Raw genomic sequence first — 23,215 nt, forward strand, 5'->3', positions numbered from 1 at the left:
CGGAGCAGATGTTTACTGTTCTGCAGGAGAACCCGCTCAGTGCCACCATCTTCTGCCCTCCCAGCCCGCGCCTTTGCCGTCTCTTACTGCCTCGAGCCCATCTGCCGCCATCAGCCAACGCTGGGAACTCCCCCAGGAATCTTCCCAAACGTCCGTATTTATTAATGACATCAGGATTGTCCATACTGATGCTATACTAAGAAAACAAAGCAAGCTTGATCAAGCAGCATCTTTAATTCCTAACGAGCAACCTGCCCTCCTTTGGGAAGGAGGGGGATCCTGGGCAGCTGCCTGCCTTACTCCGGGCTGTTTAGAGTTTAGGCCTGGTTTTTATTGACTCTGAGACCTTTTGGAGTCCACCGTTGGCGATGCAGGCAGCGAGCAGCACTCCCCTCTCTGGTTTTTATGCCAGAGTACAGGCTGGGGAGGGAGAAAAGGTAGAGGAGCTGCAGTGCCTGTATTTATCTATCTGTGTTTTGCTTTTTGGGTTGTTTTTTTTGGTTTGTTTTTTAAAGTTCTGATAATAAATCAGTCCAAGCCCCCCCTGCCTTTGTCCTCTCACCCACTAGCATTTCCCTTTGCAGAGAGGGAAATGAGCTGGTCCCTGGCACCTTGCAAACAGCACCAGGAGCATCCCTGACCCTTTTTAAAAGCCCTCTGAGCAAGGATGACCCAGGAGAGTCAGACAAGACCAGGCTGGAAACAAGAGCTGGAGCTTAGGAAGGATCACGGAGGAAGCTGGAGCCCACAGCCACGCTGCTGCTGGCTCGGTCCCTCTGTCCCTGTGGCAGCGTGGTGGAGCTCCCCTGGAAGCTGCTCCAGCGCTGGGGTAGGACATCGAGTGCTGTCCTGCTCTGATCCCAGGGCTGCTGGCTCCAACCAAGCCACTGCTGGTGCCCAACACCAACCGCGTTAGGAGCCAGCCTCGGTGGGCACCAAGCGGCCATCACCCCAAGAGCAGCACTAACCTGGGTGGGGGGGCATGGAGAGGCCCAGACAGGTGAATTAAGGGTCGTTTAAGGAAAAAGAGGTTTGTTTCTGATTCATACAAAACTGCTTTAATGACAAAAAACCAGCTGAAAAAGACTTTTTGGTGCATTTCTAATACCATCAAGAAGCCTTGTGTGATCCCCAGCCCTGAGTCCCTTCCAGGCCCAGAATCACCCACTGCCTGGAAGGACAAGAGGCTCTTTTCAGGCACCTTCTTACAGTGCGACACATCTGTCCTTGAGACCACACCGGAACCCCCTTCAAGACCCTCCACTAAGGACAATTTTCCTTCCAACCACACAAGCGTGGGCTGGACGTACCTCTGTGAAGTGCCCTGGCATTGGGGCTCCTCCTTGGTTCAGGAGTGCTTCTATTGCCACCACCCTTCCCATCCCTGAAGCCCCACTGGCACCCCCACCAGAGGAGCCAGGCAGCAGCAGGAGCTTCGGCAAACGATGCTTCCGGACCGGAGCCAGCCCAGCCGAGTCCCTGAGACACCAGATAACACCCCGATGAGCGCTGAACTCAAACGGGAGGGTTGGAGAAAGTAGAGTCCAAACCTCAGCAACCACTGGGCGATGGGGCGAAGAAATACACAGCCAGGAGGATGAAGTAGACCATCACCAGCACCGTGCCTAGGGCAGACAGAGCAGGTTGGAGAGGGTTACTCCCTGGAGCAGGGAAGGAGGTTGCTTTCAAGACCTTCTAGGGTGGTCTGGGTTAGCTCGCTCTATGGGATTTGCAAGGGAGTCTGCAAAAATCTCAATTGGAAGGGGTTTAATAAGGAGGAAGAGAGTGATCCCCCCTTCGGAGCTGCTGCAGGGTACCAGCTCCAGTCCTGGCCCAGCATTTCCAAGATGGTCAACCAAGACCCCAGAATTGCTCAAGCCACCACATGTCAAGAGCTGCACCAAGCAGATGACCCCAGGGCTGGTTCCAGGAGCCCCCCACCCCATCAGCGCAAGGAAGCTGGGTACACCATGTCCCACAACAACAGCCTCACGGGTGAGCAGTCACCTTGAAAGTAGTCACATTTGCCATCCATGAAGATGTAGTTCATGAGCACCACGCTGAACATGCTGGCGTAGACGTGGAGGTCACTGAAGACAAGCATGAAGTTGGTCGGCTGTGAGACACAGAGGATTTTGGATTTATGGCCAACTAAGGACAGCCCCACGCCAACTGTGGCTGGGGACTTGCATGTCACCCCTTGAGCCCCCTCTGCCATGTGCCCCTAGGGCTGGGGACAGCATCAGCCAAGGTAGGAGACATCTGACCCTACTTCCCCCTGCACTGAGCAGAGGGGAGGAGACACTGGGGATGGTGGTTGTGCCCTTGCCACATCTCATGGAGTGCTCTGTGTCCCCAACCCTGCTGCAGGAGGTCACCCAGGGGCTGTCCTGGGGCTACTCACGTAGAAGATGGTGAAGAGCACCAGGATGGGGATCTGGAGCATGCAGACCTGGACAGCGATGCAGTTCCCAATCTCGATGCTGGGGAGGACAGAGAACTTAAGAGCTGCCAAGCACCAGGTCTCAGCACCTTCTGGGTGGCTCAGCTCAGCGTGAGGAAAAAAAAAACCACCCTACACCTTGGGGAACCAACCTGGTTCCAGCCCCATATTTTGGGTGGCTTTAAGTGCTCTTGAGGACAAGTTGGCAGGGATCTGACCCTGCAGTGGCGTGAAGCTGGGCAGCCCATCACTGGCACCAAGACACAGCTGTGGCACTGGGACAGGGCATGGGGATTGTGCTGGAGGAAGACACCTCAGAACTCATCCTTGGAGCCATCTCACCTCAGACTCAGGTTGTTCTGCAGGGCAAACTGGATGCCATTGACGATCTCTGGCAGCTCAGGTACCATCGCCAGCACAGTGACACCAATGAAGTACTGCGGGGAAGAGGTGACATCAGTGCATGCATATGGCCTGATCCTGACCACATCCTAGCCATGGGCAACCTCAGTGCATGGAGCATCTCATCACCTTTCCCCTGGCTTTTGGGGTTCAACCCCGCAGCCAGGGCAGGTTCCCATCCCTGGAGGGCACATCTTGGTCCCCAGGGCCACCCAAACCTGGCTCACCACCATCCCCACACTCACCTGTGAGATGGTGGAGTTGGTGAGGATGGGGCTGATGTGCTCCGTGGCCAGGTCAGCACAGGCTGACATACAGAGGGTGGAGAGCAGGAGGATGACCAGGGCCCGCCAGCGAGACCAGTGGACCACAGCACTGTGGTGGTGGCCAGGCACTGGGGGAAGAGCAGATACGTGGTGGGACACCTTGGAGCAGTGAGAAGAGCCAGCCCCACAGCCAGGGCACCCCTCGGTTTGGGGACACTCACTGTGACAGTCGCTGATGTGGATGTCGTAGATGTGTGAGTGAGTTTTCAGGGTGAAGAAGAGACCGATGAGGTAGGCAGCAGGGAGCAGGAGGGACACTGTGTACACCAGGGGTCTGTGGGACATGGGTGACACATTCAGTGCCACCGAGGTCCAGCATGGAGATGCCAGGGGTGTCCCCTGCACCATCTGGGGATGGAGGAGATGGGGGCGCAGGATAGGAACCCTTCAGAGTGGCAAAGAGGGGACCTGGGAGGGATGTGGGGCCACAACCCAGCCTGGGAGGTGCCACCCTACTGTAGTGACAACCCTGTCCCCACCCCAGTAGACACTCACTGGACGTGACTGTAGTAGAGGGTGCCGTTGTTCTCCATCTGTGGAGAGAGAGCCTGTCAACAGGGAAGCAGGGGACAAGGGACAGCCCCGCTGCCACCACCAAGAGCGGGAGCCAGGTGGGCTGGGAGCATCCCCGACCCCAAACCCCAGCAGTTGGGGGGTCAGCGTTCCCACTCACCAGGTCAAAGTGACAGTTGTGGCAGAGGTAGTGGCCCAGCGGGTTCTGGGTGACGTTGTGGCACTCGCCGCACACCAGCTTCCCGTACACCTTGGAGAAGAGCGTCGGGGCAAAGACGCCTGTGCGGATGGAGGGACGTGGCATGGGTACCCACACTGGTGGGACACCCCCCCCCAAACCCAGGGGACATCCCAGTCCCCAACTCACCTCCCACCGAGAGGAAGAGCAGGGCTGAGCTGACACCCGCCGAGCGGCTGTTGAACCGTTGCTCCTGGTGCCGGATGCCCCCGATCACCATGCACAGACCCTTGGGGATGGAGAAAGCCCCCCAAGAAATCCCCCATCGGTGCTGTACTCACAGCACCCTCATCCTCCCAGCTCCCTGCAGAGACCGGGTGCTCTCGCACCATGAGCGTGCCACCCCATCTCACCGGGACGAAGAGGACGCAGCCCACCAGCGTCCCCGTCAACGCCGACTTGACGATCTCGGCGTAGCAGCGGTTGCCCTCGCGCGAGCCCTTGATGAGGGCCGTGATGTAGAAGGTGAGCTCCGTGATGGAGCCGAACGTGGCGTTCACCACAGCTCCCACCGCAAAGTTGCTCTGGGCCGAGATGCTGGAAGAGAAGGAGGGTGGAAGCGGGGCTGGCATGTGTCCCCACCTTGCCACCAAGCGTCCCCCCCGTCACCGCTCACCTGGCAATGGCCATCCCGATGTAGTAGGAGAGAGGCATGATGGAGAGCAGGGCCAACGTGAACTTGACGGGAGAACTGGTTAGGCGGTTGTGGCTGTCCACGTAACCCAGCACCAGCGTCACCAGCACCAGCGGCAGCAGGTCTGGGGTGGCTGGTCAAGGAGTTGACTGAGGTGGGGTGGGATTTGGGATCAGGCCCCCACCCTCCCCACTCCAGCCCATGAAAGGATACTGACTGCGAAGACGTTGATGCCGTCCACGGCATATTTGTAGTAGTAGGGGTTGACGGCACGGTAGCAGCAGAGGATCACCTCCCCCTCCAGCGGCACCTCCGTCTGCCGAGGGACAAGTGGGTGACGCTGCTCTGAGCATCCCCCCCCCCCCAACCCCCAAAATCCACCCCAGAGCAGGGTGTGGGACCCTCGCCTCTGCAGAGGCACCCACCATCCTCAGGCGCCGGACGAGCACCCGCTCCGGGGGCAGCAGCAGGACACGGGTGGCAGTGCGGGCGCTGAGCTTGGCCACGGGGATGAGGACGACGAGGAGCCACGCGGTGACGCACACCAGCCCATGGGCCAGCACCAGCGCTGGGTAGCCCAGGCACAGCCACGCCACGGTGCCAGCACACTGCTGCGAACAGGCAGCCGCCTTTATTGCGTGCCCACCCCGGGGTTGGGGGGGGAGCAGAGGCACCCGTGGGTGCCATCCCCACTGTGATGGGGGGGGCTCCCTGGGTGCCCGTGCTCAGGAACGGGGTGTCGCTGTGTCCAGCACGGGGCTCACCCAGTATCCGGCGTCCACCCAGCACCGCAGGCGCCAGCGGCGCGGCACAGGGCCACCGAGCAGGGCTGAGCTCTCCCCCACACTGCTCGTCTCCGCGCCGGCCTCGCACGCACCCAGCGCCCGGCGGGATTTGGGGACCTGGGGAGAACAGGGGGTGTCAGGGTGCAGCAGGGGACACCTCAATGTATCCCCCAGTGGGGTCCCAATTTGGGGCACGCCGTTACCTCCTCTTTCTGGATCACTTTGCCAAAGGGCCAAAGGAAATACCCAGCCAGGTTCCAGCAGAGCCGCCCTGCAGGGACATGAGCATCAGCTTTGTTGGGGACACGTGTCCCCTCCAGCTACAGGGCCACCCCACAGAGAAGAGACCCAGGAGACCCCAGCACCCATTGGTGCTGTTTTGGACTCAGCCAGGAGACCCACAGCTCACCCAGCCCTTCACATTGGGGTCCCAAATTTGGGACTCACCATAAGGAGCCCCCACAATGGTGACAAACATCGTGGCAGCCACGAGGACATAGAGGAGCGAGAGCCACCAGCCAAAGAGCAGCAGGTAGAGGATGTTCCCACACGTCACCGTGGACCCTGTGGGAGGAAAAGGCACCAAATGGGACCACTGTCACCTGCACCATCCCACATCCACGCTGCCACTGCACAGGGGTGTCCCCAAGGCCACCAACCTCCAGAGCCCCGGATGACGTTGAGGTCAGAGTAGAGCTCCTTGACGATCTCCGATCGGTCCTCCCAGGGCCGCGCTGTTACGTGGCTCTTCCATTTCTTGAAGCCAAACTGCAACGAGATTTTTTTTTTTTTTTTTTTTTTTGAAGGGAGAAAGAAAGAGAAAACCCATTGCAGCCACCCAGGAGCACCCATGGGTGCCCTCACCCATGCCACGGGCACCCACCTTGTAGTTGTTGGAGAGCTTGTTGGCCTCCACAGCATTTTCGGCCGTCAGGGTGGTTTTTACCACGCAGCTCTCACAGACTTCATCCGAGTGCTGCTGGCAGCAGGATGGGGAGGACATGGCTGCGAGCAAAACAGGGGGGTGACAGCGGGTGCAGGACATCCCCCCCCCCCCCCCCCCCAGGAGCCCCATGCCCAGCCCGTGGCCAACCTACCTGGGGGGATGCGGGGATGGTGCAGGTGGCAGCCCAGGTCACCCTGCACGTTGTTGATGGCAGCACAGTGCCGGTCACAGAGGGAGCTCCGGCGGGGGCCATCACTGTCACCTCTGGGTTTGGTGGTCTTGGGGACATCTGCAGGGGGTTTAGAGTCACACTGGGGCTGCATCCTGCCCAAGCTCAGCACCATGGGGCACCTGGGGGCTGTTGCGCTGGGGTATCACCCTGGTCCCCAAAGCCCATGGGGGACACACAGAGCCCCAGGGTGGCACCCAGAGGATGCTCAGGAGAGGGGACCCCACCAGTGTGATACGCAGGAGGGGGGGACCCTCTGGTAGTCAGGATGTGGGGGGCCACCCTGGTACCCAGTGTGATGCTCAGGACAGGAGGGGACCCTCCGGTGCCTGGGATGGGGACATCCCCTCGGTGTGACGCTCAGGATGGGGGGGGACACCCCCCGGTGCCTGGGATGGGGACATCCCCTCAGTGTGACGCTCAGGATGGGGGGGGGACGACCCTCCGGTGCCTGGGATGGGGACATCCCCTCGGTGTGACGCTCAGGATGGGGGGGGGGACGACCCTCCGGTGCCTGGGATGGGGACATCCCCTCGGTGTGACGCTCAGGATGGGGTGGGACACACCCTCCGGTGCCTGGGATGGGGACATCCCCTCGGTGTGACGCTCAGGATGGGGGGGGACACCCCCCGGTGCCTGGGATGGGGACATCCCCTCGGTGTGACGCTCATGACGGGGAACGGGGAGCGGGGAGACCCCTTGGTGCCCCCCCGGGCCCGGACACCCCCCCCCCCCCTCCTCCTCACCCTGCCCATCCTGCGCGCAGCAGCAGCAGCGGCGGCGGCCGGGCTCACCCTCACTGGCCATGGCGGAGACAGCAGCGATCCCCGGGGGCGGCGGTGTCGGTCCGGCCCGGCCCGCCGGTATTTAACGGGAGGTGTCGGGCATGCGCGGGGCGCGCCCCCGGGAGCCGCCCCCCCCCCCGCCTTTCCCACCGGGAGGAGCCGGGCCCGACCCGCCTCCGCAGGGAGCCGGGATGCGCGGTATAGCGGGGTGTATCGGGATTGGGGGGGGGGGGGCGACGGTGTGGTATATTGGGGTGTAGGGGGATCAGAGTGCGCGGGGTATGGGGGTGCACGGGGGATGCAGGGTGCGTGGGGATCAGGGTGCGCGGTGTAGCGGGGTGCACGGGGATGTGGGGCCAGGGTGCGCGGTGTAGCGGGGTGCGCAGGGACCAGAGTGCGCGGTGTATCGGGGTGCACAGGAACGGGGATGCACAGGGATCCGGGGTGCGCGGTGTATCGGGGTGCACGGGGATGTGGGGTGCGCGGGGCCGGGGTGCGGGGGGGGGGGGCGTGGTATATCGGGGTGCACAGCGACCAGGGTGTATAGTCTATGGGGGCGCACAGGAATCGGGGTGTGCGGTGTATTGGGGTGCACGGGGCTGGAGAACACAGGAACTGGGGTGCGTGGTGTATCTGTGTGAACAGGGATCGGGGTGCACAGTGAATCGGGGTGCACAGGAACCAGGACGCACGGTGTTACCAGGGTGCAGAGGGACCAGGGCGCACGGTGTGTCAGGGTGCGTGAGGATTGGGGTGCACAGGAATCTGGGGTGCACAGGAAACCAGGGTTCATGGTGCACCAGGGCACACAGGGCTCCGCGCTGGGAGTGGGGTGTGCAAGGACCAGGGTGCAGGGGGACCGGGGTGCGGGGCAATCTGGGGTGCACACGGACCGGGGTGCAGGGGGACCGGGGTGCGGGGCAATCTGGGGTGCACACGGACCGGGGTGCAGGGGACCGGGGTGCGGGGCAATCTGGGGTGCACACGGACCGGGGTGCAGGGGGACCGGGGTGCGGGGCAATCTGGGGTGCACACGGACCGGGGTGCAGGGGGACTGGGGTGCGGGGCAATCTGGGGTGCACACGGACCGGGGTGCAGGGGACCGGGGTGCGGGGCAATCTGGGGTGCACAGGAACCAAGGTGCATGGTGGATTGGGGTGCACAGGGAGCAGGCTGCATGGTTTATCAGGGTTCACAGGAATGGGGATGTGCGGGGACCAGGGCGTGTGGCGTTATCGGGGTGCACAGGGATCGGGGCCATGTGGCGAAGAGGTTGCGCAGGATCCTGGGGGTGCACGGGGACCTGGGGATCCCACAGCTGCAGGGACGGGCTTTTCCTGGAGAAACACCCATTTTTGGTCAAAGAACATTTCTGCACTTAGTCTTTAGCAAGCAACTGGGGCAAAAGGCAAGGGGACAGCCCCGCTCTGCCCTTGGGACGCAGAATTGGGGTGCAGCCCAGCCACCCCCCTTCCTTGAGCATCCTTCCTTGGCGCACGATGCTGAACCCCAGGAAAAAAAAAACAAAACCCCGAAACGAGCATTTGATAAAACAAACTCATTTAATACGGAACCAAATGAGCCATTTTGGTAGCAGCCCCCGAGTAAAACCCTGCGTCTCACGGGGAGACTGAGTCGGTTCACACCAAAAACCAGCAGTAAAAAAATCCAGTACAAAAATAGATTATCGTAAGAAAACACGTGGTGTTACAAGCCAGTGTAATTCTCACGTCTCTTATGTACAAGTGGGTTTTTGGCAGTTTACAACGAGCGAGGGGAGTGGTTATTCACTGAGGGGAATAAACCCACACAAAGATCTTCAGCATCTCGGGGCTTATGGATTTTTAACTCCCCCTTAAAAAAAAAAATAATTACAGTAACTATCTACACTTCTAAACAACTCGTCAGAATTTACAGCAGATTCTTTCCCTGCCCCCTGAAATAAAAAATTTTTTGGCAAATATTGAACTGCCCCTTCTTTGAAATAAATGCACTTTTTTTTTTTCCCCCCAAAAAAAATTGGGGCCTTAAAAGTCTGCAGGTTTGTAGAGCCTGGGCTGCAGAGGTGCTGAAGCCTCGTGCCAGTCCATAAGGCTCCCAAAATAAGCAAAAAAAAAAAAAAAAAGCTGATGGGAGCAATAAAAATAAATTAAAAGGCAAAGGCAGGGTAATGCCGTGGTTGTACTGCAGGCACCTGGTATTTCAGGGGCTCGTGAGACTGCTGAAGGTGGATGGCGTTCTTATCTTGTTAAAAAAAAAAAAAAAAGAAAATAAAAACCTTATTTACTGAAACCAGCAGGTCAAACATGGTTTTCTCTTTCCTTCACACCCGCAGCGCGGATGCCCAACTCATCTTGGGGCAGGGGGCAGAAAACCCAATTACACCAATAGCCAGGAATAATAATAAAAATTAAAAACATTTTTTTTTTATCATCCATAGTAAAATGAACCAAAATGAATCTAAACTTTATGACTTGGTTTTTCTTCTGCCTTTCCGGAATTTCTTGGATGCCCAACTCGGCCGAATCGCTGTTATCTTTCCAAGTGCCGGCTCGCTCGTGGCTGCGTAGAACCTCGGGAGGGCCGTTCCAGCCCGCGGTGGGGTTGGAGTTTAGGCCCGAGATCAGTTAAGCTTGGTTAAGCGGCGACGGCACTGCCAGATACGTGGAACAGGAACAGCATACGGCTTTTTAAACGGGATTCGTTCAGGTGTAAAGTCGGAAAGAGAAAACCCGCCTGGCCTTCGTACGCAGTAGCACTTCGACAGTGAAATGTTTTAAATAACATCATCACAAAACCCACACAGGAATTACAAACGCTTCCCCTCAACTCGCAAAGTGGAGCTTAAATTATCCCCTTTTATACTAAGTCCGTGTTTTAGTCAAAAACATTATCAATGCCGCTCAGTTCATCTCGCCAGAGGAGCGTCGTTCCTCTGAACCGGCATCCCGCTGGAGATGTTATTCTCCAAAAATCCACAGAACGTTGACTCCCGATAAACCAAGATTTACACGCCTGCAAAACCAAAAGCGATCACAATAAATTGCACGTTAATCAAAGCCCCCGTTTAAAATGTTAAACGAAAAACTATCGATTCCGCACTTCAGTATTTTAACGCGAAGGTAGGCGTTGTCCAAGTCTGCTTTTATCGCTCATACACGTAAGATTCATCCAATTTTATTGAAAAGCTGCTATCGTTTCCAACGAGAAGATGATTTTAACACCACTAATATCCTCCCGCTCTCGCGATTTCAGTTTGAGGCGCCTTTGGACAAGGCGCTTCAAACCAGGACGCTCCGTTCGCACCTCGTACGCAGTGACACGTAACGGCGGGTACTCACCCCAGCATCCCGGATTCTTTTGTCTTGATGATATACAGAAACATAAGCAAGGTATGGAACATGTTGTTTCTGCCCTGAAGCCACGGGAAGAGAGGAAAAACTCAGAAATCAAGTCACCGACGAGAAATCATAGCGATATGTCAGGTAGAATTAGTGACCATAAAGACACGATGCAACGCCATTCCGCGGACGGCTGTGGGGCTTTTTGCCTTAATACTTTCTATTTTTCAATTAGGTAAATACCAGAAAAAGACCAAATGTGGGTTTTGGCTGGATTATCATCTCCAAATACTAGAGCTTTTTGGAAATCAGAAATCCAGCAACAACCAGGGATCAACAGAAAATTAAAATTCACAGGAGAATTTCACTAGTTTGAGACTGCAAGCTTCTCCCAAGGATTTTTACGGACAGGCACCGGGCTTGGTGGCCTTAAGTCAGGTCAGGAATGACACAACTTGGTATTTTAAAATAAATTGTTAGAAAATAAACCAGAGGAAGCTACTATCTAAGTACTTATATATCTTCAATAGATACTAAAGCTATTATTTAGTAGCAGACTAATTACCATGTCACGGTCGAAGCCCAAACTAACGTTTACTCCCTGCATTGGGCTAACCTATGTGCAAATAGTCAATAAATCTGGTTAGGACCTAAAAAAAAAAAACAAACCAACCCCAAATCCGACCTGCCAATGATTTCCCGACGGCAGGAGAAGACCACCAACACCACCGTACCTTGGGCAGGTTGTAGACGTGGCGCTGGTAGATCAGCTCGTAGTGAGGTGGATTGATGCTGCTCTGGTAGATGCAAAACACGTTTTCGTTTGAAGTGTCTGCGAATGAAAAGTTTAAAAGGCGAGAGGGATTTCCAGGGTGCCGACGCGATCCGAGAGGCAAAGAGCAGCTACGTGTGAGTGCAAGTACCTGGTTTGTCTGGTGTCTGAAGAAAGTGTTGGGAAGTGAAGGTTTTCCCGTCGGGATACTTGGGGTGAGGTGGCAGCCTGGAGTCAAGGTAAGTGCAGAACACGTGCATAATGATCTGGGTAAAGAAAAACAAATCTCACTTCAGTGTCCTTAAAAATACAGCAGCTTTCTTGCAATAACCTCAGGCGTTAGTTACAGTATTTGATAGTCTGTGGTTGCAACGTTGACTTAACCCCTCTCAGTTTAGGACCCCAAGGCAGCTTAATGCTTAAAGCAGAGATTTCAACGGGCCAGGCACGCCACTGGTGCGAAGGCGAGTTTAATTTTTCCAGCAAGCGAAACGGCGTCAAGTCACAACGCGATAAACTGATGCCACACGTCAGGAGCTCAGTTCACACACAAGTGACTTTATCCTGCAATCTTGCAGAATTTGGCAGCGTCACGTATCTTATGGGCTTATTTAGGCCATGAACTCCAAGGCAATGGTTTTAGTGATGAGTTCTGTACCAGCTGCAAGGATTCGGCCAAGAAGGGCAGATGAAATCAAATTATATTACACCCATCAAGCAAATTTCTCTTTTCTCCTCACAAAAGGCAAAATAAAAATCACTGGAAAAATCTGGGCTGCCCATAAATCTTACTAAGAAAGCCAAAATTTTGAAGTAAAGTCCTGGAACAAGCTTTCAGAAAACCACGCCACAGCCCTCTTAGTTGTGTTTTAACCCTTCCCAGAGAGTTCTCAGCATTTTTATGTGGGCAACCTCACTGAATTATCTGTAATTCGGTAATAAAAACACTTTCTGTGTTCATTACATATAGCATCATCTGGTTTGTAGACAAAACAAAAGAGTTTCTCCGGGCTAAATGCCAAAAGTCTCAAGAAGTTTGGGAGATGCAGCTTGGAAATCAGGGCTTTGTATTACTTGCAGTGTGATTAACAAAAAAGGCAAAATTGTGGGTTTAGGGTTTTTTAATAGTAATTGTCTTGAGTAAGTTAATGTAAAACTTCATGGCAGTGTTTGTATTAATTTCTTATATTGGGATTTTTTTCCTAGAATTCTTGAAAGTTTAATATACCGCCCAACAGCACCTCTCCCACCTGGTTTTGATAAAAGACTGAATTCCAGGGTGTGCTCATGATTTTTACACACTTTAGAGCTGTTCACCCTGTGTCTACCGAGGCGCTAAGAGCTGCTCTGTGGCCAGTCACTACCAAATATTTAATCATCTTCACAAATAGAAAATCAAATCCTATTTCAAGACTGATTTTGTACAACTTCAGCTTCCAGCAATTGAATCTCATTATAACTTTGTCAGCAAAGTTGTGAAGCTCTGACATTCAGATCTCCTGGTTTTTATTCTCCCAAGTAACTGAAAAATCTATTTACAGTGCGGAAAATAAAGAATAAATCACCCTAACACCCACTCTATGTCACTCAATCTGCATTTTTTTCCCCCTCTGTCCATTATAGCAAAGGAAAATGAGAACAAGGTGAAAAGTTTTCCTCGCATTAAAAATTGTTAGACTAGGGCAGACATTTGGGGTTTTTTTAAATATAGCAGAACTGCACCAGCAAGATCCCGACCTGTCAGACTGCTCCTCATAGCTATCTGACCTTTCAGAGGACTCTAAGTAAAAGCCCAGCCTAAGACGAAGATACGCAATTGCATTTTTGTGACCTACTCAATATCCAATCCTGTTTGCATTATTCCCCACGTAATCTCACCAACAGCAATGGGATTATCTGCGTAAGCGACGCAGAAAGGATTTTGCCATGTTCCTACTTACTGGCTACTCCCTCCAAAGCCTACGCTGAAAGGCAACCCACTCTAAGCCGTCGTATCAAGACATCTTTGAAAACTTACAGAGGAGTCAGTGGGCAAATCAGTGTCCCACTTGCGGCCTTTGAAATCGCCTCCTCTGTTCCATCGGAATGAACTCATGCATCCTCCCTGAGAAAGCTCTGAAAGCAACAAGATTTATTCAGTTACTGGGGGTTGAAACTGTACAAAAGCGGTATTTTATGCTAGTTTCAGGGGCTTCCTAAATGTTTCCAGCGTACAAAACAGGAAAATTACAGCTAATGAAATGCTTGTAAAGACAATCATTTACAGGATCATTTTTATTTGTAGTTAATGAAGGGATTAAATCCAGCACTTTGCACCCCAACCAGGCAGGAGGAAAATGAGAAATAAGGCTTTGAAAAGCATTCCCAAAGTTACATCCAAGTCCCACGTCGTTACATCGCTATAAAAAGAGAAAATTGCAAAGAAACATCTCTCCTGCTTAAAAGCAGCTCTGATCCCTGGCGTGATTCTTCAAACATCTCCGCCGAAGGAACATCTGACGCCACCAACGCTGACTGCGGTAACGGAAATGTTTTCGAGTCAGTATGGTGACACCACATACCTTTGATCCTTTCGACCAAATACTCCTGGTTTGGTGTAAGATCCAAATACTGCACTAGAGCGTTCAGGGTTGGAATGAGCGGAGCTTTAACGAGCGCTGCCTGCTTCAGACTGCTGATGCTGGCTTCTGCAACACAGGAAGAGTCCGTACGAGTCAGCTATGACCACCCCAGAACTCCCAACAGCCGCCCTTACCAGGCACCACTGCAAAGAGCTCTCCTTTTTGGTGCACTATTTAAAGTTCTAGAAACATTTAACACGTGACACTACTCCAAACACTCGTTTCGATTCCAATGAAGTAGCAGATGGCTGCTTTACATCACAGAATATAAAAGCTGCAAGGAACCAACAACACCCACTTTGAAAAGCAGAGGGAGAGTAATGAGGTGGGGACAAGGCCAGCATTGATCAGTTCTTCTGCAGGCATCACGACGGATGCAGCTCTTGAGGGGACACAACAAGCTGCCTGCAAAAGGTGGATTTAATTTAAATACAGCCCGTCAAATCCAGTTCCGGGTTAAGGGAATATAAATTTGAAGCAATAAAAGGAGCAGTTCCTTCAGATTTGTATTGCGACATGAAAACCAGAACTCCAGTTCATCAGAATTTAAAAAAAAGTTATTTCAGAAAGCAGTTAATTTTAAGAAAGAATTTGGAAAAGCACATAGGACTGGAGACACTGAGAGTCTATAGCACCTCTATCCTTGAAATGTTTTCTGACAGTTTAATGTGATATAATCAGTGATCATTTGAGCCTGTAATTCCACAGCAGTAAGTTTGGGTGGAGAGGGGGAAAGAGAAGGAAAAGAAAGAGAAGGAAAAGAAAGAGAAGGAAAAGAAAGAGAAGGAAAAGAAAGAGAAGGAAAAGAAAGAGAAGGAAAAGAAAGAGAAGGAAAAGAAAGAGAAGGAAAAGAAAGAGAAGGAAAAGAAAGAAAAGAGAGGTGTATGAATTTTATGTAAGACAAGCATAAGCGTGACTTCATCCATATTTCTGGAAGTCTCCATATTTAACAGACCTAATTTACATAAGACCGATCCGATGCCCCAGATAGAGAGCAGCCTTCCATCAACCACCACCAGGAACCCCAAAGCCACCGTCTTATCCTACCTCCGATCTGCAATTCCGGACACCCCATTCTTCTCAGCTGAGTGCTCACAGACTCGATCTCTTGGACAAGTGGCACTAGAATCGTCTCATTAATCCACTAGGAAAGAAAAATGTGAAAATTCAGAAGGTCAGAAGCAGCAAAAATACGAAAGAAAAAACCCAAAAACCCAATCCTTGGCTTACACCCTATTAATCATCACCATTAGAATCATGAAAAAGCTTCACAACAGAAACACTGAAGCCAAGCAAGGAGAAAAGTAATTAAATTAGAATATTCAAGTTAGGCAGAGTTTAAATGACTCTCTAATACTTTCTAAAAGGCCAGAAAATTCAATGTAAAGGAATCAGGAAAACAAATCTCTAGAAAGTATCAGATAAAGCTTTTCTGAACAATGAGAAGAGGGGTATTACGAAGCACAGCCCTCCACCCATAAAGATAATTTATACTTTGATGAGTCCACTCCCTCTCACATTTGTTTCAGGAAATCAAGGAGCTGATCAACACTATGTGCGGGGTTTGTACGTGACGGCATTTGGGATCTGAAGCAAGCTGGCCCTAGGTTTATGAACAGATGCTCAGGAATCTGGCATGGATCTCATGCTAATCTTTGCTTTTTACCGATCTTATTACTTTAAAAAAACAAAACAACCAAACACCACCACGAAACACAAACAAAACTACATACTTGATAGATGGTATGACTGTAGGGGCAATTCCAAGTTAGATTTACTAATTATTTTGCCATTTTGTGCAATTAAGTCTCCTCTGCGATAGCAATTCCTATTGATATAAGATCAAAGCTTTGCTTTTTGTTTTTTATTACGTGGCTCATGACTGTTAGGAAAAGTCAGCCTTCAGGTTGGAATTTTCCATGCTTTGAGCCCAGGAGAATGAGTTAGAAATACTGCAGAAACAACAATTTAGCAATCCCGGTTACAGCAAGGAAAAACAAATCTTGTCATATCCAAGATGCTTTTGTTTCGCATTCAAAGGTGGATGAACTTTACGGCTGTGAAGTTTTCGGAATACAAAGCACTGAGGTCAGGTCAAAAACCGCATCTCAGTAGTCCTCTCCTGACGCACACTGTGTTTCGATCTCCCTGAGCCAGCCCACCCCAATCCTCAAACAGACACTGCAATTCTTCCCACCTCCTTCGGCAAACAGGGGACACGGAGGTGCTTTTCCACTCCGCTGCGCTTGTTCTTAAAAACCAGACTTACGTTTCTGAACTTAGCGGTCCAGGAATCCATGTGATCAAGGAGCTGTCGGTTCATTGTCACCCGTGCCCAAACCTATGGAAAGGTTTATGAAGAACATATAAGAACTTAACAGCATACCAAGAGTTTTTAGGGTCTATGATAATTTCTGATACTAACTACAGCACATAATTCAAATCGTATTTTTGCCATAATTCTTAGACATCTGCTGGCTGTATCATGTGACTTTTACAGCAGCTTCACATCCGATGTTCCCACTCTCTACTCACGGTACAATCATCTTGCACGAGCTCAAATTCACTTTTAATCTCTTTGATCCATTAGGATAAAATTCATCGGAATTGTAGGATTGATTTAAGAAGTATTTGAATGGGAAGCTTCATTAGATTAATGGAGGAAATAAAGAAAATTGATCAAATTTAATTTAAGCCACATGAATTGTATTCCTTTACATCAGACTTCTTTCAGACGCAGGCATAAAGGCTTTCTGCTTTATATCCTTCAGCCCTTCCACTGGGTTAAACAAAGACCAGTTTCAAGTCAATTTTTATGTCACAAATGTATTTTACCCAGAGTACGCCCTGTTCTCCAAGGAAGAAATAATTTTCCAACTAAAATTCAGACTTTGAAAAGTCCATTTACAGTGAAGCTGTATGAAGATGGTTAAATGCTAGAGGATTTCTCTCTCTCCAGCATTTTTGATGCAGCTCAAATCCAAATCTTTGCATGAAGCTGTATATTTTAGAGGCCCGTTTCTCCCTCTTGACCACCCCGCTGCTGAATTTACCTCTTCTGCAGCCTGTTTCGAGCTCAGATCAGTTTCGTCCTTGTGTGCCGATGGAGCCTGGGACCTGCAAGCTGGCTGATACTGGAACTTTCTCAGCATCTGTGAGTAGTCTGCCATAGAACGGCTGTAGTTCCAAAAAGTTGGGCTGCTGGAAGGAGAGCTGGAGTCTGAACTTCCTGAAACGACCCATTCGTTAAACAGTCAGGTACAATTATTGCCAAGCAGTTCTGGAAGCAACAGCACAGGCAAGAGGTCAGTATATCAGGGCTTTGACAAGACACACGAACACAAACTGCCACGAATACATATGCTGAAGTCAGTTTGCATAACCACTGATTTCACCCTTATCTTGATCGTCCCTATCCAGGACAAAAACCGCCTGCAGATAATTCACCCCCTTTATCTGAAATGCGTTCTCCACAAGATATCCCTCTCACTAAGGTGACAGAGCCCGTCATCTTATCATGGTCCACTACAGCCAACAAATGCTACAGAGACAATCTACCAGCACACATTTCTGAATACTTCGGAGAAAAACTTTCTGAAGTTCCTAAGCCACAGAGGTGTGTAGAAACGATGACGCTCTACCTCATGTCCTAATTCCTCAGTAGAAGACTAAACTGTTTGGCAGCTGCCTTTACCAAGGTCACAGGTTATTACCATAAACAAGTTAGGTCTATTTACTAGTACAAGTACACTGGAATCCTTTGCAACTTTTCTCATCCGCAAAAGCCAATCTTGAATAAAACCAACACCTTTGCATTTTGGCAATGCTTTTCCAACCAAATCGATTTATTTACCTAGTTGAACTCTGTGCTGTTTCTCCTCTTCGTTTCGAAGGAAGGTGTCCAGTGACTTGAGGTCTGTCATATAATCTTCTTTGCCAGTAGGAGAATTATAGAGAATGGGTGAAGAGCGGTAACGAGACCTTAGCCCGCTGCTTTCCACTGGTCCGATACTGGTAGGGTACGGTGATCCACTAGGAGAGGGGCTGAAGCTGGAAATCTTAGGTGAATAAAAACAAATGGTCGTGTCACATGAGGAAGACAGAATTCCACCTTGATATGTAAACAACATGAATATAAAAGACTCTTGTTTGGGGTTTGGGTTGGTTTTGTTTTTTTTTTTTTTTTCTCCTTGGCATTTATATTTTGGGTTCTTATTTTGGCTTTGTTCCGAAATAAACTAGCCACTCTCAAACAAATGAAGTGACACTAGGGAAAAAGAACAAATCCCAATGCGACAAATTTACGTCTACTTTGCAAAAGGAGCAAACAGACAAATACACAACTCTCTGCTGGCTGCTGCTCACCTTCAATGGCAGATGGCACAACACAAAGACCAAACCATACCATTGGGAGCTGTCTTGGTCCTTACCTTATTGTAGCTGCTGCTAGGTGAGTAGGTTACAGCACTGCTGTAGGAAGCACTGTTGCTCGACAGAGCCTGTAGCTGAGGGCTGTACCCTGGGATACAACTGGTAGTAAACTTTGGACTGGCACTAGGGGAGCGGGACGGGCTGTAACTGAGCACACTTTGACCCTGGATCAGAGGAGAAGGCGTCGAAGATGGGACTTTCTTTGCTGCGAGCTCACGTGGTGGAGTTGTTTGTACCACTGCAATAAGGAAAAACAGGATTAGCATTGTGGATCCAGCAGCCCCAAACTCTCCTTCCCCCCTTTAAACACACAACAAAACGCATACACAACACTATCTTAAGGCAATTTTTATAAGATGCTAGAAGGGACACTAGAAGAATCTGGCCCCTACAGAGCTCAGCAGTCAATCCACTGACAGGAAAAAAAGAGAAGACCGAGACACATGACCACAACTCAGTACAAATCCTACAGCTTCAAACTTCAGTTAAACGTTACCCGGCACCCCGAATAACCCGGCGGGGGGGAGGGGGTTCTCTAACCTATACCATCAGCTACTCTACCTGCCTACTTTATGCATCTTTGGCACACCGAATGTCTTAATTTATCTGTGCAAAGAAACATATGAGACCCTTGAACTTTGGCGATACAGCATTACTCCCGTCTGCTTCCCATTTTCTAGGGGCAGACTATCAGTGTGTAGCATTGCAGCTTTTGTGTAGCATATCAGCTATGCCAGCAGTTTGCTTTATTTGCTTTGTCAAGTTCTGCTGTATTTTAAAACTTTGCTTTGCTGTTCAAGATCTTTCTGAGTGACTGCTCTCTGGGCTGTCATTTTCAGACTTCACACAAAGGTCTGTCTGTCCCTCTAATTTGGTTCTTGTTACCCAGCGTGATATTAGTAGGATACCAACACTGAATGTAAACCTGCGCACTCTGCCTTGCTCCTAGCCCCATGTAGAGGTTACAAATTCCTTGTCCAACGTTTGAGTCTCTCTCTGTCCTTCAGCACCCGCTATCATCCTGTTCTTTTTCACCACGTACATTTGTTTCCCCTCCAGTTCTCCCCACAAACACTCATCAAATTACCACTTGATGTTGTGAATTTTAATATGCTGCAGGTAATTTAGTTTACCACTCATATCAGATGAGGTAATTCAGAACTCACTTCACTGAAGAATCCTGCCATTGAGAAAAATACTGTCTTGAAACAAAAAAAAAAAGAAAAAAAAAAGATTGCCAGAGAGATTTATTACATCCACCTGTGTTCTGCAAGCCCAGCAGGGTCTGTTGGCCAGGACTCATGACCAAGCTTGTCGGTGCCACCGTGTATTTGAAGTACCTCCAGAAATCAAATAAGGCATTCAGGCTGAACAGACATGCAAGTGCAAGTTCTAGAAGAAACACAAAAGTTTTTACCATAGCTTGAGCACGGAGAATAATAAAAGTGTATTATTTGCAAAAACAGGCATACGCCCATTAAAAATAGGTCATTATCAGTGCTATCAATAAGTACCAACTTGGGCAAGTATTTAAGATTTCTTCACCTTCTTATATGAGAATCATTGGAGATAATTTTCATTTTTATATTTATTTATACTGCTAAAATTGAATTTTTAAAAATGGACAGTGATTTTCCAAAAGGGACATAAAGTACTGCAATGAAGTTTCACAGTATTTCTCAAAAATAATCTTCCATCAAGTCATCTGTCACTCATCTCATGATTTTTCTTCCCCTCTTGTTTCATCCTCTCATAGTATTTGTTACAGCTTAGAGCCTACTCATCTGAAACAAACTTTAATTATTGTGAAATGCCATCCACACCCATTTTACTACACAGTAGTAAAATCTGCAGTGTTCTCCACATATTAAAAGATTTAACGCACCAAATTCTTCATGCCCTTTCATGATATATCTAAGAAAGCTGTTAACAATTCTTACCAGTCACTAAAAAGGATGAAAATCCAAAAGTGTCAAGGGAGGTAACAAAAAGCAAAACAAAGCTTTGGTTTAAATTAAAAAAAACAACAAAACCACCAACAACCAAACAAGGGGAAAAAAAAAAAAAAAAAAAGTCTTGCTTAAAAATAAATGGCAATAAAACTGACAAGTGAAAAAAAAGGCAAGAATCCTGAAAATTAATTGAAATGCTGCAGCAACTCACCGATATACCAGAGTGGCCAGTATGTGATGTTGTAATATGAGCTTATGAGTTTTCCAGTCCTGAAAAGAAAACCAAGAGGTTATCATTTTGCAACTATTCAGTCCCAGGAAATACTTAGGGATATACAAAGAGCTTGTTTGAATCAGATGTAACAATTAACGTACATTTCAGTATATATCATGCCTGCAACAGACACATTAAGGAGTCCCCAGGCCAAAACCACTTTACGGGCTTCGGTCTCTTTCCTCATCTTGATGGTCCTGTCGATGAGGGAAGTCGCTGGACTCTGTTCTGGTATCATTATCTGTAACACCACACACAGAGAAATGACAAAATCTCTCAACTTTTATACAGTAAGATTCTCAGTCAGCACAAGATTAAACAAAAAAATGCAGTAATTCAAAACAAACTATATAAATGGACTTTACCTTTACCCAGAGTCATATTTAGTGTATTAAAAATAAACCAGATTCTTTTTACCAGTAAAAATAGGTAATATTTCTTTGATTAACTCTACTGTCAGCTTATTACTGACGTCTGTTTTCTCCAGTGAGGTGCAAATGTGAGAACAGAGACAGACTTCAACCTTATTTTTGAAAAACAACATCTTTCAGAAGTGAGAGGCAAAGCTCCTGCCTTCTCCAGGCTAAGGAAGCCAGAGGAACGAAAGGCCTTGCACAATCTGCAGGTTTTTGTTCAAAATTCCCACTCATTTCAGTAGGTAACAGAGTATTTTCAGACTGCACAGCCACTTTCTGAGGGTTCACTACATCTGAATACTCTTTGCACACCTTGCTACCTTTACATCCTGTAACACCTTACGTGAAAGAAATAACCCGGTGACTTTTTCTGGTAGTCCCATCACTAAAATACGCTACCATTCCTTCCTGCCACTTGCTTAAAAACTTGTCACATAATTCTTCACTAGATGGGAACATAAATAATTTGCTTTTTTGGGACAAACAGTTCAACTGCACATTACTACCTAAAAAAAAATAAAAATACAAACCCCAAATCACATTACCTGCTTCTTACTGGTACAAGGATTCAACGGTGAAACAGTTAACATCAGGATTACTGGAAGAATTATACAAGAACACATTGCCTGGTATTTTTTTTAACAGGTTTTTCATCCAGTTTGAGCCCCAAAACTTCCCTTCCCACACTGACAAAGGTAGCAGCCCTAAGCAGAGATCCTCTCCTCCATTCTCACACTCCCAACCTCTCTCCCTGAACCACATCATCCTGCAGAAGCAGGAGTTGTACTGTTAGGACACTGAAATAAAAGCGAGATTTGGTCTCTTGCTATTTGCCTAGGAGGGCTGGGTGTGGGGTTTTCACCTCCAGACTGAAATATGTCCTCCCATACCCCCCGCCCTCTTCTAAGGCACAGTAATGACGGAAGGCCTCACCTTGACAACCCATAAGGCACTGACCCCAGTGCCACACATGGAGGTCCCCGACACCTCCCCTTGCCCCAAACCCCCCAGCTTCCCCCATGCACGCTCCTTTGCCACACACTGCCCCAGCTCCCCTTGCCCAAGACTCCACAGCACCCTCCACCCAGATCTCAGCGTCGCACACAAAGAAACCCCACAGCTTCCCCTGTCACACACACAGGGACCCTCAGAGCTCCCCCTACCCAGACCCCACTGTCACACGCAGGAAGCCTCCACACACACACACCCCCTGCCACCCCGGGGGGCCTCTACAGCTTCCTCCCACCCAGATCTCACCGTTACACCCAAGCAGCCTCACATTGCACACACACGCACCCCTGTCACACAGAAGAGGCCCGACATCTCTCCTCGCCCCCCCCCATCCTGACCCTGTCACATGGAGGTGGCCCCGCATCTCGCTCCTGTCCTGACTCATCACAGCTTCACCCGCTCACAGCCCTGTCACACACGAGTGGCCCTACGCCTCCAGGACTCGCTGCCGGACACTGCCCAGCAGTCTCTGAGGGGCAGCCTCCCCTCAGAGCCCTCCCGTGCAGGCCCGAGGAACCAGGCGGTGCTGGGGCGGGGGAGGGGGGGCAGTCACAGTACCTGCCGAAAGGCTGAGGATCAGGGGAGGTGAGGGGACACACAATTCCCCTCAGGGAGGGCAGGGGCACCCCCTTTTCCCAACCGAGAGGAGACACGCACGGCAGAGCGCTCCCCTCACACACGCGAGAGAAACCGTCCACAGCGCAACGGCCGCACCGTCTGCGCCTGCGCGAGCAGCGCCGCACGCACCGCCGTGACGCGCAGGGGGGGAGGAGGCGGGGCCTGTTGCTATGGGGACGGCGGGGCGCTCGCGCCGCGGCTGTTGGTGGGTGCCGTGTTTTGGCGGGAAGGGGCGCGTGAGGCGGGTGTCAGGGCGGGCGTGTTGGCCGCCATGTTGGGCGCGCCGTGGAAGGTGTGAAGATGGCGGAGGGGGGGTGTGTGTGTGTGACTGGCTAACTCGCTGTCCTATGCGCCGTTGTTGTAGTGAAGAGCCACGCATCGCTGTGTTTTTGTGAAATTACAGCTAAATTAATTGATTACACATAGTAACATATATCAGACTGCATGTTGCCAAGGTCAGGAGTTAAAAGTTTTAAGA

At 50.3% G+C, this 23,215-nt stretch overlaps 2 protein-coding genes across 4 annotated transcripts; both read right to left on the bottom strand.

Moving 5' to 3' along the window:
- Positions 1–1,061: 1,061 nt before the first annotated feature.
- On the bottom strand, positions 1,062–7,409 carry LOC104639367 (uncharacterized). Of its 2 annotated transcripts, none has more exons than XM_075752523.1 (20): positions 7,311–7,409; positions 6,439–6,576; positions 6,225–6,346; positions 6,001–6,109; positions 5,789–5,905; positions 5,545–5,612; positions 5,321–5,458; positions 4,982–5,167; positions 4,770–4,872; positions 4,539–4,680; positions 4,276–4,459; positions 4,052–4,151; positions 3,845–3,963; positions 3,667–3,704; positions 3,333–3,445; positions 3,091–3,239; positions 2,786–2,880; positions 2,405–2,483; positions 2,008–2,116; positions 1,062–1,625 (listed from the first exon to the last, which is right to left on the bottom strand). In XM_075752523.1, exons 1-20 carry the CDS (start codon positions 7,321–7,323, stop codon positions 1,552–1,554), a joined length of 2,196 nt encoding a protein of 731 aa, XP_075608638.1. In that variant the 5' UTR covers positions 7,324–7,409; the 3' UTR covers positions 1,062–1,551. The 2 variants fall into 2 exon arrangements, with proteins under 2 accessions (XP_075608638.1, XP_075608555.1); XM_075752440.1 differs by having other exon boundaries at positions 7,263–7,382.
- A 1,435-nt stretch (positions 7,410–8,844) lies between these two features.
- TMEM209 (transmembrane protein 209) lies at positions 8,845–22,840 on the bottom strand. 2 transcript variants are annotated; one of them, XM_075752651.1, is made up of 16 exons: positions 22,678–22,838; positions 21,654–21,706; positions 20,794–20,933; positions 20,630–20,688; positions 19,727–19,858; positions 18,466–18,704; positions 17,889–18,093; positions 17,089–17,264; positions 16,305–16,376; positions 15,083–15,179; positions 13,976–14,101; positions 13,432–13,529; positions 11,566–11,680; positions 11,377–11,474; positions 10,643–10,716; positions 8,845–10,316 (listed from the first exon to the last, which is right to left on the bottom strand). In XM_075752651.1, exons 2-16 carry the CDS (start codon positions 21,696–21,698, stop codon positions 10,262–10,264), a joined length of 1,731 nt encoding a protein of 576 aa, XP_075608766.1. In that variant the 5' UTR covers positions 21,699–21,706; positions 22,678–22,838; the 3' UTR covers positions 8,845–10,261. The 2 variants fall into 2 exon arrangements, with proteins under 2 accessions (XP_075608766.1, XP_075608844.1); XM_075752729.1 differs by lacking the exon at positions 21,654–21,706 and having other exon boundaries at positions 22,678–22,840.
- Positions 22,841–23,215: the final 375 nt, after the last annotated feature.

Source organism: Balearica regulorum, chromosome 1 (assembly GCF_011004875.1).
Source record: "Balearica regulorum gibbericeps isolate bBalReg1 chromosome 1, bBalReg1.pri, whole genome shotgun sequence".
Taxonomy (NCBI): Eukaryota; Metazoa; Chordata; class Aves; order Gruiformes; family Gruidae; genus Balearica; species Balearica regulorum.

Coding starts and splice junctions, on each gene's coding strand:
- TMEM209 (XM_075752651.1), bottom strand. CDS start 21,698: ATGTTAACTGTTTCACCGTTGAATCCTTGTACCAGTAAGAAGCAG. Junction 16,377..17,088: donor CGAAACAGGCTGCAGAAGAG/GTAAATTCAGCA, acceptor ACCTTTCCATAG/GTTTGGGCACGGGTGACAAT. Junction 14,102..15,082: donor TCCGGAATTGCAGATCGGAG/GTAGGATAAGAC, acceptor CCTGTGTTGCAG/AAGCCAGCATCAGCAGTCTG.
- LOC104639367 (XM_075752440.1), bottom strand. CDS start 7,323: ATGGCCAGTGAGGGTGAGCCCGGCCGCCGCCGCTGCTGCTGCTGCGCG. Junction 5,168..5,320: donor GGGTGGACGCCGGATACTGG/GTGAGCCCCGTG, acceptor GCCTGTTCGCAG/CAGTGTGCTGGCACCGTGGC. Junction 4,152..4,275: donor GCTGCGTCCTCTTCGTCCCG/GTGAGATGGGGT, acceptor TCCATCCCCAAG/GGTCTGTGCATGGTGATCGG.